The 21,817-nt window shown below is 43.9% G+C and overlaps 1 protein-coding gene across 1 annotated transcript in view; it reads left to right on the plus strand.

Moving 5' to 3' along the window:
- The first annotated feature begins 1,180 nt into the window (after positions 1–1,180).
- SHCBP1 (SHC binding and spindle associated 1) overlaps positions 1,181–21,817 on the plus strand; it is a 68,035-nt gene continuing 47,398 nt past the window's right edge. The window contains exons 1-2 of the mRNA XM_069739275.1: positions 1,181–1,277; positions 1,369–1,458. Coding sequence (XP_069595376.1) covers positions 1,443–1,458 — 16 coding nt within the window. The 5' untranslated portion in view covers positions 1,181–1,277; positions 1,369–1,442. The remainder of the gene's footprint in view (positions 1,278–1,368; positions 1,459–21,817) is intronic.

Here is a 21,817-nt window from a genome sequence, read left to right on the forward strand (position 1 = left end):
TGATCCTATCCTAAACACAACTAAAAGCGGCTGTGGATTGCGCCTAACAACTACCTAGGCAACTCGGCACAGCCTAAGAAACTAGCTAGCCTGAAGATAGAAAAATAGGCCTGACTTGCCCCAGAGAAATTCCCCAAAGGAAAAGGCAGCCCCCACATATAATGACTGTGAGTAAGATGAAAAGACAAAACGTAGGGATGAAATAGATTCAGCAAAGTGGGGCCCGATATTCTAGGACAGAGCGAGGACAGTAAAGCGAACCTTGCAGTCTACAAAAAACCCTAAAGCAAAACCACGCAAAGGGGGCAAAAAAAAACCACCGTGCCGAACTAACGGCACGGCGGTACACCCTTTGCGTCTCAGAGCTTCCAGCAAAACAAAAGACAAGCTGGACAGAAAAAAAGCAACAAAAAAGCAAAAAGCACTTAGCTATACAGAGCAGCAGGTCACAGGAACAATCAGGAGAAGCTCAGATCCAACACTGAAACATTGACAAGGAGCAAGGATAGCAGCATCAGGCGGAGTTAAGTAATGAAGCAGTTAACGAGCTCACCAGAACACCTGAGGGAGGAAGCTCAGAAGCTGCAGTACCACTTGTGACCACAGGAGTGAATTCAGCCACAGAATTCACAACAGTACGGTAGTTATATTCTTATACCTAAATAAATGGAGAGATTTAAGATACTTTTAACTTAAAACTTTCATTTTCCAAAAAGCAATGAATATTTTCGGTAAGTTAATCTGGTAATCAGACAGTGTTCCCAGTGCTCCATCCTAATTTATTGAGGGATTTCCATATTTTGGCATTAGTAGTTATTGTAAAAGTGCTGAGATACTTTGAGGGATGTCAGATGTTTATACGTGGTGGCGGTTAATTCCGCAGGTGTCTCTATTAGCAATTCATGAGATGTCACGGTAATTACTCGGCAGTCATACTGTTGCTAGGGGTATATTTATCATGCAAATAGCAGTTGCTGTATTTACCAACATGGATAAGGGGCTCGGGACGAATGCAGGAGGCGAGCTCGCGGATACCTGACTTTATTGCAGAAGAGAATCTGTGGGATTTATAAATCTTGAAAAATCATTTCACTTTTTCATAACCCCCAGACCACCAGGGATACTGGTAAGTGTTTTTATGTTCAGGGCCCTTGGGATATTGACATAAACTCTTTTCTTACTTTAGACCACCAGGAATACAGATAAGGACCCCATTCATTGCCCAAAACCAAAGTAGGCATCAACCCTTTCTCTGCCTTGGACCACCAGGAACGCTGGTATTAACCGTTTCCATTGTCAAGACCACTATTAATATTACCTAACGCTAGACAACAAGAGATCCTGATATTCACATTTTGTCTGCCCCAGAACACCAGGACTGTGGTCATTAACCTCTGACCGCTATAGACTACAGGGGTTCAGGTATTTGCTCCTCTGCCTGGATGAACAGGAATGTCGGTAAGTTCAATATTCTGTGCCCTAGAACAGTGAGGTGTCAAATATTAACCTATTCACTACTCTAGACCACCAGGGGTGCAGGAAATACAGGAATTACCCTACTTTGAGGATTACAGGAGGAGAAGGTGAGCTGTGACATCAGCTATTGTGAATGATGGATCCTGTGTTATCTACTGTATATAGAGGTGTTATCAGTCATTATACAGGAGGAGGAGGTGAGCTGTGACATCACCTATTGTGAATGATGGATCCTGTGTTATCTACTGTATATAGGGGTGTTATCAGTCATTATACAGGAGGGGGAGGTGAGCTGTGACATCGCCTATTATGAATGGTGGATACCGTGCTATCTACTGTATATAGAGGTGTTATCAGTCATTGTACAGGAGGAGGTGAGCTGTGACATCACCTATTGTGAATGGTGGGTCCTGTGTTATCTACTGTATATAGAGGTGTTATCAGTCATTATACAGGAGGAGGAGGTGAGCTGTGATATCACCTATTGTGAATGGTGGATCCTGTGTTATCTACTGTATATAGAGGTATTATCAGTCATTGTACAGGAGGAGGAGGTGAGCTGTGACATCACCTATTGTGAATGGTGGATCCTGTGTTATCTACTGTATATAGAGGTGTTATCAGTCATTGTACAGGAGGAGGAGGTGAGCTGTGACATCACCTATTGTGAATGGTGGATCCTGTGTTATCTACTGTATATAGAGGTGTTATCAGTCATTGTACAGGAGGAGGAGGTGAGCTGAGACATCACCTATTGTGAATGGTGGATCCTGTGTTATCTACTGTATATAGAGGTGTTATCAGTCATTGTACAGGAGGAGGAGGTGAGCTGTGACATCACCTATTGTGAATGGTGGATCTTGTGTTATCTACAGTATATAGAGGTGTTATCAGTCATTGTACAGGGGGAGGAGGTGAGCTGTGACATCACCTATTGTGAATGGTGGATCCTGTGTTATCTGCTGTATATAGAGGTATTATCAGTCATTGTACAGGAGGAGGAGGTGAGCTGTGACATCACCTATTGTGAATGGTGGATCCTGTGTTATCTACTGTATATAGAGGTGTTATCAGTCATTGTACAGGGGGAGGAGGAGGTGAGCTGTGACATCATCTATTGTGAATGGTGGATCCTGTGTTATCTACTGTATATAGAGGTGTTATCGGTCATTGTACAGGAGGAGGAGGTGAGCTGTGACATCACCTATTGTGAATGGTGGATCCTGTGTTATCTACTGTATATAGAGGTGTTATCAGTCATTGTACAGGAGGAGGAGGTGAGCTGTGACATCACCTATTGTGAATGGTGGATCCTGTGTTATCTACTGTATATAGAGGTGTTATCAGTCATTGTACAGGAGGAGGAGGTGAGCTGTGACGTCACATGTTGTGAATGGTGGATACGGTGTATAGAAATGTTACCTGTCATTGTATTGCTGCCTCTGATAGTAAGGAGTCTGCTGAAAACTCTTACTGAAAGTACAGGAATTATAACCCTAAAAAGCCCTAGTGGCCAGTGGGAAAATTGCAAGTTTATTAATTTAGTTTTAATAAACTTGTGATATATAAAGAAAGATTTCCTAAAGAAAAACAAAACGCTTGTACATGTAACACAAACACCTGATGTAAACCATGTATCATCTCCTGAAGACATGTCTTATTCCGTGCTCTGTGGTGTCGTCCATTCTCCACACTCTCTAATTACACTTCATTGTCCGTCCTTATGGGGGGGATATATACCCGAGTCATCAGCTATAAATGGAACATTACCTGTGACTTATCCAAGTCTAGACTGAAATGAAGAAGATTAATAAAAGATCCTCAGTGAAGCGAAGAAATAGTTTTACATCTTTTTTATTTTATTAAGCTGAAATTAGTTTTACGGTCAGAGAAATGTTGCTTTCCTGCGTCTGTTCTGGTCAGGCTGTGACCTTCGCTCCATCGGCTGCGGTGAGATTTCCCCCGGATTCTCCGCTCTTCTCCGGCCATTGTTACGGCTCTCGTCCTTCTTCCCGCTCACAGACGTCATTCTTCAAGAGTTGGAGACAACATCAACCTCTAATCTGTGACTGTAGGACCGACACTTGTCCCAGAGGTGTCAGAACGTCGCCTCCGCTTAACCACAGTCATTGTCGCAGCACATTGTTATTTGCCGTCACCTGTGGAAAATTGGTTCGCGGAAGATGGAGAATTTTTTTTTTTTATTTCTTATATTTTTTCTATTTTTTTTTATCTGCATTATACAAAAAAACTCTAAAAATTATACAGAGCAAATGTCCTTTAAGATCAAACAGATCTGTTTCCGGATTCTTACCTACCATACAGTAGGGCCTCAGTGCTGCACCCCCAGTCACCGAGTCCTAACCTTTCATGGTGTCTCCTTCAGACATTATGCAACCACCAAACCCAGAATGGTCTGTACACATTTCCCAATCTTTACTAATCGGCTGAAGATCTTCCAGAAAAATAATGGGCTTGTATGACCCCAATCCAGGTGGTTTCCACCTAGGTAAGTAGATCCCAAACCTTGTGCCTTCACTATTCGTCTTACCTACAGATCTTCTCGTTGAGACGTCCAACAACCCTTCATCAGTGTCCATGTCCGTCAGTGCATGGATAAATGGCTCTCCGATATGTCTTGTGCTGGGACACATGACCATAAGATCCCAATGATCTAGTGAATAGATCTTACGAGGGCCAAGTAAAAGGTGACATCCAATGGGCGTTTTCCGACTCAATCTTCTCCAACCTTTGGCTCTCTACCTTGGATGATAAGAAGAGTCACTGCTCTAACTGTTGGGAATATTGTTCACTCTTACCAGCATCTCCCAGTTATGGCTCCCAGTTGACTCATATCAGGGCATAGTGAGATAAGTGCAGTGACGAGCAAAAGGGTAACAATGTTTTGACGTTGTGACTTTCGGGCTCCTTATCTCACCATCCACTACTGCATTTATCATGAGACTACCATCATTTTATAGACGATCTTCATGGCTTTCTCATACATAAATGTGACTATTTAGCATATGATTACTTATGCAGATTCTTGTCATGTTGTACATTATTACTGTTTTTGCTCCTAAAAATCTAGAAGAGACCTGGGATCAGATTTCGGTTGAGATATACTTGAATGGTGAGATATGGTAGTCTCATGATAAATGCAGTAGTGGATGGTGAGATATGGTAGTCTCACGATAAATGCAGTAGTGGATGGTGAGATATGGCAGTCTCATGATAAATGCAGTAGTGGATGGTGATATATGGTAATCTCATGATAAATGCAGCAGTGGATGGTGAGATATGGTAGTCTCATGATAAATGCAGTAGTGGATGGTGAGATATGGTAGTCTCATGATAACTGCAGTAGTGGATGGTGAAATATGGTAGTCTCATGATAAATGCAGCAGTGGATGGTGAGATATGGTAATCTCACGATAAATGCAGCAGTGGATGGTGAGATATGGTAATCTCACGATAAATGCAGTAGTGGATGGTGAGATATGGTAATCTCACGATAACTGCAGTAGTGGATGGTGAAATATGGTAATCTCATGATAAATGCAGCAGTGGATGGTGAGATATGGCAGTCTCACGATAAATGCAGTAGTGGATGGTGAGATATGGTAGTCTCACGATAACTGCAGTAGTGGATGGTGAGATATGGTAGTCTCATGATAAATGCAGTAGTGGATGGTGAGATATGGTAGTCTCACGATAACTGCAGTAGTGGATGGTGAAATATGGTAGTCTCATGATAAATGCAGCAGTGGATGGTGAGATATGGTAATCTCACGATAAATGCAGCAGTGGATGGTGAGATATGGTAATCTCACGATAAATGCAGTAGTGGATGGTGAGATATGGTAATCTCACGATAACTGCAGTAGTGGATGGTGAAATATGGTAATCTCATGATAAATGCAGCAGTGGATGGTGAGATATGGCAGTCTCACGATAAATGCAGTATTGGATGGTGAGATATGGTAGTCTCATGATAAATGCAGCAGTGGATGGTGAGATATGGTAATCTCACGATAAATGCAGTAGTGGATGGTGAGATATGGTAATCTCACGATAACTGCAGTAGTGGATGGTGAAATATGGTAATCTCATGATAAATGCAGTAGTGGATGGTGATATATGGTAATCTCACGATAAATGCAGTAGTGGATGGTGAAATATGGTAATCTCATGATAAATGCAGTAGTGGATGGTGAGATATGGTAGTCTCACGATAAATGCAGTAGTGGATGGTGAGATATGGTAGTCTCACGATAAATGCAGTAGTGGATAGTGAGATATGGTAGTCTCATGATAAATACAGTAGTGGATGGTGAGATATGGTAGTCTCATGATAAATGCAGTAGTGGATAGTGAGATATGGTAGTCTCATGATAAATACAGTAGTGGATGGTGAGATATGGTAGTCTCACGATAAATGCAGTAGTGGATGGTGAGATATGGTAGTCTCACGATAAATGCAGTAGTGGATAGTGAGATATGGTAGTCTCATGATAAATACAGTAGTGGATGGTGAGATATGGTAATCTCACGATAAATGCAGTAGTGGATGGTGAGATATGGCAGTCTCACGATAAATGCAGCAGTGGATGGTGAGATATGGTAGTCTCATGATAAATGCAGTAGTGGATGGTGAGATATGGTAGTCTCACGATAAATGCAGTAGTGGATGGTGAGATATGGCAGTCTCACGATAAATGCAGTAGTGGATGGTGAGATATGGTAATCTCATGATAAATGCAGCAGTGGATGGTGAGATATGGTAATCTCACGATAAATGCAGTAGTGGATGGTGAGATATGGTAGTCTAACGATAAATGCAGTAGTGGATGGTGATATATGGTAATCTCACGATAAATGCAGTAGTGGATGGTGAGATATGGTAGTCTCATGATAAATGCAGTAGTGGATGGTGATATATGGTAATCTAATGATAAATGCAGTAGTGGATGGTGATATATGGTAATCTAACGATAAATGCAGTAGTGGATGGTGAGATATGGTAGTCTCACGATAAATGCAGTAGTGGATGGTGAGATATGGTAATCTCACGATAAATGCAGTAGTGGATGGTGAGATATGGTAGTCTAACGATAAATGCGGTAGTGGATGGTGATATATGGTAGTCTCACGATAAATGCAGTAGTGGATGGTGAGATATGGTAGTCTAACGATAAATGCAGTAGTGGATGGTGATATATGGTAATCTCACGATAAATGCAGTAGTGGATGGTGAGATATGGCAGTCTCACGATAAATGCAGTAGTGGATGGTGAGATATGGTAGTCTCACGATAAATGCAGTAGTGGATAGTGAGATATGGTAGTCTCACGATAAATGCAGTAGTGGATGGTGAGATATGGTAGTCTCACGATAAATGCAGTAGTGGATGGTGAGATATGGTAGTCTCACGATAAATGCAGCAGTGGATGGTGAGATATGGTAGTCTCACGATAAATGCAGCAGTGGATGGTGAAATATGGTAGTCTCACGATAAATGCAGTAGTGGATGGTGAAATATGGTAGTCTCACGATAAATGCAGTAGTGGATGGTGAGATATGGTAGTCTCACGATAAATGCAGTAGTGGATGGTGAGATATGGTAGTCTCACGATAAATGCAGTAGTGGATGGTGAGATATGGTAATCTCATGATAAATGCAGTAGTGTATGGTGATATATGGTAATCTCACGATAAATGCAGTAGTGGATGGTGAGATATGGTAGTCTCATGATAAATGCAGTAGTGGATGGTGAGATATGGTAGTCTAACGATAAATGCAGTAGTGGATGGTGAGATATGGCAGTCTCACGATAAATGCAGTAGTGGATGGTGAGATATGGTAGTCTCACGATAAATGCAGTAGTGGATGGTGATATATTGTAGTCTCACGATAAATGCAGTAGTGGATGGTGAGATATGGTAGTCTCACGATAAATGCAGTAGTGGATGGTGAGATATGGTAGTCTCACGATAAATGCAGTAGTGGATGGTGAGATATGGTAGTCTCACGATAAATGCAGTAGTGGATAGTGAGATATGGTAGTCTCATGATAAATGCAGTAGTGGATGGTGAGATATGGTAGTCTCATGATAAATGCAGTAGTGGATGGTGAGATATGGTAGTCTCACGATAAATGCAGTAGTGGATGGTGAAATATGGTATTCTCACGATAAATGCAGTAGTGGATGGTGATATATGGTAATCTCACGATAAATGCAGTAGTGGATGGTGAGATATGGTAGTCTCACGATAAATGCAGTAGTGGATGGTGATATATGGTAATCTCACGATAAATGCAGTAGTGGATGGTGAGATATGGTAATCTCACGATAAATGCAGTAGTGGATGGTGAAATATGGTAGTCTCACGATAAATGCAGTAGTGGATGGTGATATATGGTAATCTCACGATAAATGCAGTAGTGGATGGTGAGATATGGTAGTCTCACGATAAATGCAGTAGTGGATGGTGATATATGGTAATCTCACGATAAATGCAGTAGTGGATGGTGAGATATGGTAGTCTCACGATAAATGCAGTAGTGGATGGTGAGATATGGTAGTCTAATGATAAATGCAGTAGTGGATGGTGATATATGGTAATCTCACGATAAATGCAGTAGTGGATGGTGAGATATGGTAGTCTCATGATAAATGCAGTAGTGGATGGTGAGATATGGTAATCTCACGATAAATGCAGTAGTGGATGGTGAGATATGGTAGTCTCATGATAAATGCAGTAGTGGATGGTGAGATATGGTAGTCTAACGATAAATGCAGTAGTGGATGGTGAGATATGGTAATCTCACGATAAATGCAGTAGTGGATGGTGAGATATGGTAGTCTAATGATAAATGCAGTAGTGGATGGTGATATATGGTAATCTCACGATAAATGCAGTAGTGGATGGTGATATATGGTAATCTCACGATAAATGCAGTAGTGGATGGTGAGATATGGTAGTCTCATGATAAATGCAGTAGTGGATGGTGAGATATGGTAGTCTAACGATAAATGCAGTAGTGGATGGTGATATATGGTAATCTCACGATAAATGCAGTAGTGGATGGTGAGATATGGTAGTCTCACGATAAATGCAGTAGTAGATGGTGAGATGTGGTAGTCTCACGATAAATGCAGTAGTGGATGGTGATATATGGTAATCTCACGATAAATGCAGTAGTGGATGGTGAGATATGGTAGTCTCATGATAAATGCAGTAGTGGATGGTGAGATATGGTAATCTCACGATAAATGCAGTAGTGGATGGTGAGATATGGTAGTCTCATGATAAATGCAGTAGTGGATGGTGAGATATGGTAGTCTAACGATAAATGCAGTAGTGGATGGTGAGATATGGTAGTCTAATGATAAATGCAGTAGTGGATGGTGATATATGGTAATCTCACGATAAATGCAGTAGTGGATGGTGAGATATGGTAATCTCACGATAAATGCAGTAGTGGATGGTGAGATATGGTAATCTCACGATAAATGCAGTAGTGGATGGTGAGATATGGTAGTCTCACGATAAATGCAGTAGTGGATGGTGAGATATGGTAATCTCATGATAAATGCAGTAGTGGATGGTGATATATGGTAATCTCACGATAAATGCAGTAGTGGATGGTGAGATATGGTAATCTCATGATAAATGCAGTAGTGGATGGTGAAATATGGTAATCTCATGATAAATGCAGTAGTGGATGGTGAGATATGGTAATCTCATGATAAATGCAGTAGTGGATGGTGAGATATGGTAATCTCATGATAAATGCAGTAGTGGATGGTGAGATATGGTAATCTCATGATAAATGCAGTAGTGGATGGTGAGATATGGTAGTCTCATGATAAATGCAGTAGTGGATGGTGAGATATGGTAATCTCACGATAAATGCAGTAGTGGATGGTGATATATGGTAATCTCACGATAAATGCAGTAGTGGATGGTGAGATATGGTAGTCTCATGATAAATGCAGTAGTGGATGGTGAGATATGGTAATCTCATGATAAATGCAGTAGTGGATGGTGATATATGGTAATCTCACGATAAATGCAGTAGTGGATGGTGAGATATGGTAGTCTCATGATAAATGCAGTAGTGGATGGTGAGATATGGTAGTCTCACGATAAATGCAGTAGTGGATGGTGAGATATGGTAGTCTCACGATAAATGCAGTAGTGGATGGTGAGATATGGTAATCTCATGATAAATGCAGTAGTGGATGGTGAGATATGGTAGTCTCATGATAAATGCAGTAGTGGATGGTGAGATATGGTAGTCTAATGATAAATGCAGTAGTGGATGGTGATATATGGTAATCTCACGATAAATGCAGTAGTGGATGGTGAGATATGGTAGTCTCATGATAAATGCAGTAGTGGATGGTGAGATATGGTAGTCTAACGATAAATGCAGTAGTGGATGGTGAGATATGGTAGTCTAACGATAAATGCAGTAGTGGATGGTGAGATATGGTAGTCTCACGATAAATGCAGTAGTGGATGGTGAGATATGGTAGTCTCACGATAAATGCAGTAGTGGATGGTGAGATATGGTAGTCTCACGATAAATGCAGTAGTGGATGGTGAGATATGGTAATCTCATGATAAATGCAGTAGTGGATGGTGATATATGGTAATCTCACGATAAATGCAGTAGTGGATGGTGAGATATGGTAGTCTCATGATAAATGCAGTAGTGGATGGTGAGATATGGTAGTCTCACGATAAATGCAGTAGTGGATGGTGAGATATGGTAGTCTCACGATAAATGCAGTAGTGGATGGTGAGATATGGTAATCTCATGATAAATGCAGTAGTGGATGGTGAGATATGGTAGTCTCATGATAAATGCAGTAGTGGATGGTGAGATATGGTAGTCTAATGATAAATGCAGTAGTGGATGGTGATATATGGTAATCTCACGATAAATGCAGTAGTGGATGGTGAGATATGGTAGTCTCATGATAAATGCAGTAGTGGATGGTGAGATATGGTAGTCTAACGATAAATGCAGTAGTGGATGGTGAGATATGGTAGTCTAACGATAAATGCAGTAGTGGATGGTGAGATATGGTAGTCTCACGATAAATGCAGTAGTGGATGGTGAGATATGGTAGTCTCACGATAAATGCAGTAGTGGATGGTGAGATATGGTAGTCTCACGATAAATGCAGTAGTGGATGGTGAGATATGGTAGTCTCACGATAAATGCAGTAGTGGATGGTGAGATATGGTAGTCTCACGATAAATGCAGTAGTGGATGGTGAGATATGGTAGTCTCACGATAAATGCAGTAGTGGATGGTGAGATATGGTAGTCTCACGATAAATGCAGCAGTGGATGGTGAGATATGGTAGTTAACGATAAATGCAGTAGTGGATGGTGATATATGGTAGTCTCACGATAAATGCAGTAGTGGATGGTGATATATGGTAGTCTCATGATAAGTGCAGTAGTGGATGGTGAGATATGGTAGTCTCATGATAAGTGCAGTAGTGGATGGTGAGATATGGAGCCTGAAAGCCAAAAGTTTCAAACATTGTTATTTTTTGCTCATCAATGGGTTGGAGAGCAGGAGCGATGGGTATGGGAATGGGTTGGTGGCCACTTGTATTGCTCCAATTGATCTTATTGTCCCATCTCCATTTTGCTTTCTCCATTTATTGGCCACCTCCTTGGCCTGATTACGGTATTTTTCTGTATTGAATGGCTCCGAGTTTTTGGACTCACCTTCAATTTCTTTGCCTACTTTTATTGTTAAACCAACAAAACCTTAAATTTTGTAAACCGGTCTCCGTCATTGTCCACACTTCCAAGCCATAGCCCGAAGAGTAACGCAGAGAAACGCACTTACATATCTCGTCTCGCTTCGTCTTTTGTTTTGGTGAGAGATTGCACATTATGTCTCCAGTAAAAGCCTCACGTCTATTCTTCTCCCGCTGAGTCTAAGTGGTGGCGAGTGCCGAGCGGTGACGGAGCCTCCGGCTGTTTATCTCGGTTCTTGTGACTTCGGGCTTTCTTCCGAGGTTTGCGTAATTTCTCAATTCTCGGCTCAATATAAAATAAAGGGACAGAGCAAGGAGGGGGGATCCGCAGGGCAGATGATGAAGTGGAGTTCCTGTAGGATCAGAGCTCTGACTTAAAGACCAATATGTGTCTTCTAGCAAAACCATTTTTTTTTTCTGCGTTTCATTAACAATTAATAAATTGGAGATTAAATCCTGCTGCTCGCTTTGGAAAACAGAAGAAGAAAATGAATGTAATAAACGGCTTAATACAACTTTCAACATTGTGACAGAAGAGAACGACTCCAGGATATGGTGATGATTTATGGTGTGTCATATGCTCAGTCCTCAGAACTATCTGTAAAAGAAGGGATGGAAGAAGAAAGGAGCTGAAAGTACAAAGAAGATCTATTGGCCCGTACTTGTGAGGGCAGCATAGCATACTGGGGAGACGCGGAGCTCCGGGATACTTTGTTTTCAATGATTTGATTCAGTAATTTCATTTTAAAACTGTTTAAATGATTCAAGGGTTGATAGAGAAATCCTGTGAGTCCTGTTAGCTTTGCTCAGTTATATAAACAGCCTGTGAGTCCTGCTTCCTCCTCCCACTCATAGATAAAGCCTGTGAATCCTGCTTCCTCCTCCCACTCATAGAGAAAGCTTGTGAGACCTGCTTCCTCCTCCCACTCATAGATAAAGCCTGTGAGTCCTGCTTCTTCCTCCAACTCATAGATAAAGCCTGTGAATCCTGCTTCCTCCTCCCACTCATAGATAAAGCCTGTGAGTCCTGCTTCCTCCTCCCACTCATAGAGGAAGCCTGTCAGTCCTGCTTCCTCCTCCCACTCATAGAGGAAGCCTGTCAGTCCTGCTTCCTCCTCCCACTCATAGATAAAGCCTGTGAGTCCTGCTTCTTCCTCCCACTCATAGATAAAGCCTGTGAATCCTGCTTCCTCCTCCCACTCATAGATAAAGCCTGTGAGTCCTGCTTCCTCCTCCCACTCATAGAGGAAGCCTGTCAGTCCTGCTTCCTCCTCCCACTCATAGATAAAGCCTGTGAATCCTGCTTCCTCCTCCCACTCATAGAGGAAGCCTGTCAGTCCTGCTTCCTCCTCCCACTCATAGATAAAGCCTGTGAGTCCTGCTTCTTCCTCCCACTCATAGAGAAAGCCTGTGAGTCCTGCTTCCTCCTCCCACTCATAGAGATAGCCTGTGAGTCCTGCTTCCTCCTTCCACTCATAGAGAGAGCCTGTGAGTCCCGCTTCCTCCTCCCACTCATAGAGAAAGCCTGTGAGTCCTGCTTCCTCCTCCCACTCATAGAGTAAGCCTGTGAGTCCTGCTTCCTCCTCCCACTCATAGAGTAAGCCTGTGAGTCCTGCTTCCTCCTCCCACTCATAGAGAAAGCCTGTGAGTCCCGCTTCCTCCTTCCACTCATAGAGTAAGCCTGTGAGTCCTGCTTACTCCTCCCACTCATAGAGTAAGCCTGTGAGTCCTGCTTCCTCCTCCCACTCATAGAGAAAGCCTGTGAGTCCTGCTTCCTCCTTCCACTCATAGATAAAGCCTGTGAGTCCTACTTCCTCCTCCCACTCATAGAGAAAGCCTGTGAGTCCTACTTCCTCCTCCCACTCATAGAGAAAGCCTGTGAGTCCTGCTTCCTCCTCCCACTCATAGATAAAGCCTGTGAGTCCTGTTTCCTCCTCCCACTCATAGAGGAAGCCTGTGAGTCCTGCTTTGCCTTTTACATCAATGACCATGCCTGTGAGTCCTGTTTGTCCTGCCTACATGGAATAGTTGACACCTTTCTTGTGAGTTTGTATACATATGAATTATTCTCCCAATATTCTCTTGTTAAACACCTTGAAATGTTGAAAAAATTTTGCTCCATTCGAAGTTGTGCAAAAATGTAGCAATTTATTTTTGTATCTTAGTCCAGCTCTGCCTTAATTATGACCGGCGTGCAAAATACAAGAATGGATGAATCGGGGGCCTGGATGTTTTGAGCAGATTTTGGGTGAATTTCTGGCTGATTTTCCCATGTCATCCAGCAGAGCAGGACACGATGTTGATCTGCTCTTATTACCATCCTATTCCCATCTCTTCCCCCGATCATCCCAAATTCTAGTATTTTTTGTATTAAATTTAATAGGAAGCAATAATGTCGAAACCATGGAAACTGCTGAACGGCGGCCCGAGCGCGCTGTCCTCAAGTACCAGTGATCTCCCTGTAAATCACTTCTGCAGTTATACAGGTTTATTCTTCAGCGTCTCCAGCTGACGCGGCAATGATTTCTCTCCAGTCGCCAATTGTCATCTCAGACTGTCAAGAAGTTTAGACGAAAGAGATAAAGTGTTAAAAGCTGCAGACGTCTTTTTATAATTTTTTTTTACATATGTTAGTGGTTATCTTTAGCCAAAAAATGGCACTAAACATCTGCCTGCATTTCTTATTACTTCATTTCTTCAGTCATTTTTTATCCTTCAGTCATAGACTTTGTGTGAGTGTCTCTCCCAGTAATATAGGCTGGATGTGAGCTCTATGTGTCTCTCCCAGTAATATAGGCTGGATGTGAGGTCTGTGTGTCTCTTCCAGGAATACTGGATGTGAGCTCTGTGTGTCTCTCCCAGTAATATAGGCTGGATGTGAGGTCTGTGTGTCTCTTCCAGGAATATAGGCTGGATGTGAGGTCTGTGTGTCTCTTCCAGGAATACTGGATGTGAGCTCTGTGTGTCTCTCCCAGTAATATAAGCTGGATGTGAGCTCTGTGTGTCTCTCCCAGTAATATAGGCTGGATGTGAGCTCTATGTGTCTCTCCCAGTAATATAGGCTGGATGTGAGGTCTGTGTGTCTCTTCCAGGAATACTGGATGTGAGCTCTGTGTGTCTCTCCCAGTAATATAGGCTGGATGTGAGGTCTGTGTGTCTCTTCCAGGAATATAGGCTGGATGTGAGCTCTATGTGTCTCTCCCAGTAATATAGGCTGGATGTGAGGTCTGTGTGTCTCTTCCAGGAATATAGGCTGGATGTGAGCTCTATGTGTCTCTCCCAGTAATATAGGCTGGATGTGAGGTCTGTGTGTCTCTTCCAGGAATATAGGCTGGATGTGAGGTCTGTGTGTCTCTCCCAGTAATATAGGCTGGATGTGAGCTCTATGTGTCTCTCCCAGTAATATAGGCTGCATATGAGGTCTGTGTGTCTCTTCCAGGAATATAGGCTGGATGTGAGATCTGTGTGTCTCTCCCAGTATTATAGACTGGATGTGAGATCTGTGTGTCTCTCCCAGTATTATAGACTGGATGTGAGCTCTGTGTGTCTCTCCCAGTAATATAGGCTGGATGTGAGCTCTGTGTGTCTCCCAGTAATATAGGCTGGATGTGAGGTCTGTGTGTCTCTCCCAGTAATATAGGCTGGATGTGAGCTCTGTGTGTCTCTCCCAGTAATATAGGCTGGATGTGAGCTATGTGTGTCTCTCCCAGTAATATAGGCTGGATGTGAGCTCTGTGTGTCTCCCAGTAATATAGGCTGGATGTGAGGTCTGTGTCTCTCCCAGTAATATTGGCTGGATGTGAGCTCTGTGTGTCTCCCAGTAATATAGGCTGGATGTGAGGTCTGTGTCGCCCAGTAATATAGGCTGGATGTGAGCTCTGTGTGTCTCCCAGTAATATAGGCTGGATGTGAGGTCTGTGTCTCCCAGTAATATAGGCTGGATGTGAGGTATGTGTGTCTCTCCCAGTAATATAGCCTGGGTGTGAGCTTTGTGTGTCTCTCCCAGTAATATAGGCTGGATGTGAGCTCTGTGTGTCTCTCAGTAATACAGGCTGGATGTGAGGTCTGTGTGTCTCTCCCAGTAATATAGGCTGGATGTGAGGTCTGTGTGTCTCTCAGTAATACAGGCTGGATGTGAGGTCTGTTTGTCTCTCCCAGTAATATAGGCTGGAAGTGAGCTCTGTGTGTCTCTCAGTAATACAGGCTGGATGTGAGGTCTGTGTGTCTCTCCCAGTAATATAGGCTGGTTGTGAGGTCTGTGTGTCTCTCCCAGTAATATAGGCTGGATGTGAGCTCTGTGTGTCTCCCAGTAATATAGGCTGGATGTGAGGTCTGTGTCTCCCAGTAATATAGGCTGGATGTGAGGTATGTGTGTCTTTCCCAGTAATATAGCCTGGGTGTGAGCTTTGTGTGTCTCTCCCAGTAATATAGGCTGGATGTGAGCTCTGTGTGTCTCTCAGTAATACAGGCTGGATGTGAGGTCGTGTGTCTCTCCCAGTAATATAGGCTGGATGTGAGGTCTGTGTGTCTCTCAGTAATACAGGCTGGATGTGAGGTCTGTGTGTCTCTCCCAGTAATATAGGCTGGATGTGAGCTCTGTGTGTCTCTCAGTAATACAGGCTGGATGTGAGGTCTGTGTGTCTCTCCCAGTAATATAGGCTGGTTGTGAGGTCTGTGTGTCTCTTCCAGGAATACTGGATGTGAGCTCTGTGTGTCTCTCCCAGTAATATAGGCTGGATGTGAGGTCTGTGTGTCTCTTCCAGGAATATAGGCTGGATGTGAGATCTGTGTGTCTCTCCCGGTAATATAGGCTGGATGTGAGCTCTATGTGTCTCTCCCAGTAATATAGGCTGGATGTGAGGTCTGTGTATCTCTTCCAGGAATATAGGCTGGATGTGAGATCTGTGTGTCTCTCCCAGTATTATAGACTGGATGTGAGCTCTGTGTGTCTCTCCCAGTAATATAGGCTGGATGTGAGCTCTGTGTGTCTCCCAGTAATATAGGCTGGATGTGAGGTCTGTGTGTCTCTCCCAGTAATATAGGCTGGATGTGAGCTCTGTGTGTCTCTCCCAGTAATATAGGCTGGATGTGAGCTATGTGTGTCTCTCCCAGTAATATAGGCTGGATGTGATCTCTGTGTGTCTCCCAGTAATATAGGCTGGGTGTGATCTCTGTGTGTCTCTGCCAGTAATATAGGCTGGGTGTGAGCTCTGTGTGTCTCCCAGTAATATAGGCTGGGTGTGAGGTCTGTGTCTCCCAGTAATATAGGCTGGATGTGAGCTCTGTGTGTCTCCCAGTAATATAGGCTGGATGTGAGCTCTGTGTGCCTCTCAGTAATACAGGCTGGATGTGAGGTTTGTGTGTGTCTCCCAGTAATATAGGCTGGATGTGAGGTCTGTGTGTCTCCCAGTAATATATGGGCTGGATGTGGGCTCTGTGTGTCTCTCCCAGTAATATAGGCTGGGTGTGAGGTCTGTGTCTCCCAGTAATATAGGCTGGATGTGAGCTCTGTGTGTCTCCCAGTAATATAGGCTGGATGTGAGCTCTGTGTGTCTCTCAGTAATACAGGCTGGATGTGAGGTCTGTGTGTCTCTCCCAGTAATATAGGCTGGTTGTGAGGTCTGTGTGTCTGTCCCAGTAATATAGGCTGGATGTGATCTCTGTGTGTCTCCCAGTAATATAGGCTGGGTGTGAGCTCTGTGTGTCTCCCAGTAATATAGGCTGGATGTGAGCTCTGTGTGTCTCCCAGTAATATAGGCTGGATGTGAGGTCTGTGTCTCCCAGTAATATAGGCTGGATGTGAGCTCTGTGTGTCTCTCAGTAATACAGGCTGGATGTGAGGTCTGTGTGTCTCTCCCAGTAATATAGGCTGGATGTGAGGTCTCTGTGTCTCTCCCAGTAATATAGGCTGGATGTGATCTCTGTGTGTCTCCCAGTAATTCTAAAAATAGCTTGCATGCCTTGGGTATAAAAAGACTCAGAGATCACATCCTGGAAGACTGAAGTACACAGAGCTGCCAGCCAGACATTCTGCAAACCACCCAACAGACAAGAGAACGGACTGCAGCCATTTCATCGTGGCACCATCACGAGGGACACTGATCTATGATTCTATAGGATACAACCTAGGGGTTTTCGGCTCCGGTTGGAAGGACACAGATCTGATCCAGTGACCATCTCTGAACCATGGATATGTTTGGAGAAAGCCAGGACCCGCTGGTCGCCTGGTTCCATGGAGATGGTCAGATAAGCCAGGTGCTGACTCTCGTGTCAACTGGCTTTGGACCTTGTATGGACTCTTTGGACAGTTCTTGGTCATCTCCCCATGCTTGTCATTAGTGCGTGCATCCACAGATGGAGTAGCGGCCCTGGGCGCTCTGATATCATGTTATACTGGAAACACGTGGAGACGCAGTGATCTTTTATATGCGCCCATGTAATCAAGCAATTCCAGCCATGTTGGGATTGTTCTGTTTGCTATTGTGTGCTGTGGTTCAATAAAGTATTGCCTCCCTGTTTTACCTTAACCCTGTGTTGTCTGTGTAGTGTATTGCCCACTGGGAGATAGAGCGGGCGTTCAGTGGTATGAGCCGTGGTCCATGCAGTCTTGCTAAAGACAGCCGGGCCAGCGGACGAGAGCACCCACTGACCCCGTTTCTCCACATTCCCCTTTTAGTACTGGTGGCATTTTTCTCCCCTTCTTATCCTAATTGTGTGTTGTTTTGTCAAACTTGTTTTAATATCTATTAATAAATTTACTATTTTATGCATATGATCCTCCTTCACTTCTCTTCTTCTATGGTATCCCATATTAGAATATGTTCGTTGTACTGTCGAAGTGACTTTAGCCACTAATGATCTAGGACTATGGGAATAATAGGTGAGTAGAGAGTTAGGAGCAGCGGGGAGGAGGGACACTGAGGAGGTGACAATCAGGCTAGGTGAGTAGAGAGTTAGGAGCAGCGGGGAGGAGGGACACTGAGGAGGTGACAATCAGGCTAGGTGAGTAGAGAGTTAGGAGCAGCGGAGAGGAGGGTCACTGAGGAGGTGACAATTAGGCTAGGTGAGTAGAGAGTTAGGAGCAGCAGGGAGGAGGGACACTGAGGAGGTGACAATCAGGCTAGGTGAGTAGAGAGTTAAAAGCAGCGGGGAGGAGGGACACTGAGGAGGTGACAATCAGGCTAGGTGAGTAGAGAGTTAGGAGCAGCAGGGAGGAGGGACACTGAGGAGGTGACAATCAGGCTAAATGAGTAGAGAGTTAGGAGCAGCGGGGAAGAGGGACACTGAGGAGGTGACAATCAGGCTAGGTGAGTAGAGAGTTAGGAGCAGCGGGGAGGAGGGACACTGAGGAGGTGACAATCAGGCTAGGTGAGTAGAGAGTTAGGAGCAGCAGGGAGGAGGGACACTGAGGAGGTGACAATCAGGCTAGGTGAGTAGAGAGTTAGGAGCAGCGGAGAGGAGGGACACTGAGGAGGTGACAATCAAGCTAGGTGAGTAGAGAGTTAGGAGCAGCGGGGAGGAGGGACACTGAGGAGGTGACAATCAAGCTAGGTGAGTAGAGAGTTAGGAGCAGCGGGGAGGAGGGACACTGAGGAGGTGACAATCAGGCTAGGTGAGTAGAGAGTTAGGAGCAGCGGGGAGGAGGGACACTGAGGAGGTGACAATCAGGCTAGGTGAGTAGAGAGTTAGGAGCAGCGGGGACGAGGGACACTGGGTAGGTGACAATCAGGCTAGGTGAGTAGAGAGTTAGGAGTAGCGGGGAGGAGGGGCACTGAGGATGTGACAATCAGGCTAGGTGAGTAGAGAGTTAAGAGCAGCGGGGAGGAGGGACACTGAGGAGGTGACAATCAGGCTAGGTGAGTAGAGAGTTAGGAGCAGCGGGGAGGAGGGACACTGAGGAGGTGACAATCAGGCTAGGTGAGTAGAGAGTTAGGAGCAGCGGGGAGGAGGGACACTGAGGATGTGACAATCAGGCTAGGTGAGTAGAGAGTTAGGAGCAGCGGAGAGGAGGGTCACTGAGGAGGTGACAATCAGGCTAGGTGAGTAGAGAGTTAGGAGCAGCGGAGAGGAGGGACACTGAGGAGGTGACAATCAAGCTAGGTGAGTAGAGAGTTAGGAGCAGCGGAGAGGAGGGACACTGAGGAGGTGACATTCAAGCTAGGTGAGTAGAGAGTTAGGACCAGCGGATAGGAGGGACACTGAGGAGGTGAGAATCAAGCTAGGTGAGTAGAGAGTTAGGAGCAGCAGGGAGGAGGGACACTGAGGAGGTGACAATCAGGCTAAATGAGTAGAGAGTTAGGAGCAGCGGGGAAGAGGGACACTGAGGAGGTGACAATCAGGCTAGGTGAGTAGAGAGTTAGGAGCAGCGGGGAGGAGGGACACTGAGGAGGTGACAATCAGGCTAAATGTGTAGAGAGTTAGGAGCAGCGGGGAAGAGGGACACTGAGGAAGTGACAATCAGGCTAGGTGATTAGAGAGTTAGGAGCAGCAGGGAGGAGGGACACTCAGCTTTCACTCAGGCTAGGCGAGTGGGGAGTTAGGGGCAGTGGGGAGGAGGGACATTCAGGAGGTGACAATCAGGCTATGTGGATGGAGCTTTTTTAGAAGCATGGAGGACGGATACTTGTGAGCTGTCAATCAGGCTATGTGGGAGGAGATTTAGCAGCAGCAGGGAGGAGGTACACTGTCAATCATGCTAGGTAGATAGATGTTGAATTTAAATTTCCAAAATAAATTATTCAGCCATTCTGACATGGATTTTAACAGTAAACACCCCAGTATGACCAGGTGTAAGAAATCTCTGTAATAAAGTATGTAAGGTGTATTGCGATTTTCAGAAGACTGGTTGAATTTTTGGTTACTTTTCCCATGTTAGCACCAGGTTTTGGTAAACCGATGTCCTCAGAATCACTTGCTTTGTACAGAATCCAGATCACATCCTTTTTTTGAGAACATTCCGTTTTTTTTTTTAAACTATAATTTAGTTACATTTAATAAGCATCAATAATAGTGAAACCATGGAAACTATCGGATGACTGCTCCACCTCCGGCGCTCCGTCCTCAGCTACCGGCGATTCCCCCGTAACCTCCATCCTCGCAGCTAGAACCATTTCTGTAATTACACGAGTTTCTCCGTCTCTGGCCGACGCCGCGATGATTTCTCCCCGGTTGCCAATTGTCTTGTCAGGTTTTCCAGAAATTCAGAACAAAGAGATAAAGTGTTGCAGGATCTGAACGAGGAGTAAATAGTGTTGATGCTTTTGCCGGTTTCCAGCTGATTATTCGCCGTTTTTTTCTTCCTCGTCTGGCTTGTCAGACATCTCTATAATAGATAATCAGTTATAATCACAGGTTGGCAGAACATATGGCCGCTATTTATTTCCAAGCCAATAAACACTTTCTGCAGCAGCCAGGCAGCTACGCCTAGGACTGACAAAACAGCAGCACCTATATAGTGACACATAGTGCATACAGAATAGTGCCATACTGTGCACTTACATAGTGGTGACATATGGTGCAAATAGCACCGATCGTGCTTTGTCATGATTAACCAATACCAATACATTTATATTAACCGCATTATAGTGTCTAACAGTGACTACAAAATACTGCCATATAGCGCCTAATATAATGCTGCACATGATGCTATAAAGAGCCATAAACATTGTCAGGATAATAGTTTCATGCAAGTGACTACATAATAGTCGTATACATTGCCTAATACTGAGAAAAAAAAACACTTAAAGGTGTATGATCAAGTTTCAAGACTCCTTACGTCCTGTTTTCCTTGAGTGACAGTTCTGGGGAGCAGCAGCGCGGTAGTATAAGTAGAACTATAAATCTCAGCACAAGTTTTGCTGTAACACATTCAGCTATCAGCGGTTTATTTGAAGTCTAAGCTATTAGCATTGGATCTATAGATAGGGATAACCGAGCATTTGAACAAGCACACTGTTCCGGACAGTGAGAGTCATTATTAGGAGACCCGGTCAGAAAGCTGAATGGCTGGTGATTTTGCAAGAATTATAACAGCAGCTCATCAGGAGCTGAAAGAAAGGATGACGGCAGTAAGCAGATAACTACTTTGCAGAAATGAACGGACTGGAGAGAAGTGGCTGGGATGTTATGAGTTAACTCCTCAGGGACTAGGCTCTATGAAAAGGAGCTGTACATTATGAAAGAAAAAAAAACGAAAAGTTGTAATTGTAGGAGAATAACAGCAGGTAGACAAAGCATATCAATGGCACATGTGCTTATTTTCATGCAGTCTAACTAATTAAAGCAATTTAATAATTTGAGAATACCCCTTTAAGACAGTGCCAAAGCTGTGCTGTTTAGTGTATCCACAGTTCCATACAATAAATACATAATAGTGAGATGCTGTGAAAAATAATAACATTTAATAGCATATAAATGTGAGTGCATAAACTGCTTACATAACAGTGCCATATAGTGTTCACATAATAGTGCTGTATAATAACATCTTACTATATAATACTGCATAATAGTGTCAAAGAGCTCCTAATTAGTGATTCTCTGACTGTAA

Source organism: Ranitomeya imitator, chromosome 9, assembly GCF_032444005.1.
Source record: "Ranitomeya imitator isolate aRanImi1 chromosome 9, aRanImi1.pri, whole genome shotgun sequence".
NCBI lineage: Eukaryota > Metazoa > Chordata > Amphibia > Anura > Dendrobatidae > Ranitomeya > Ranitomeya imitator.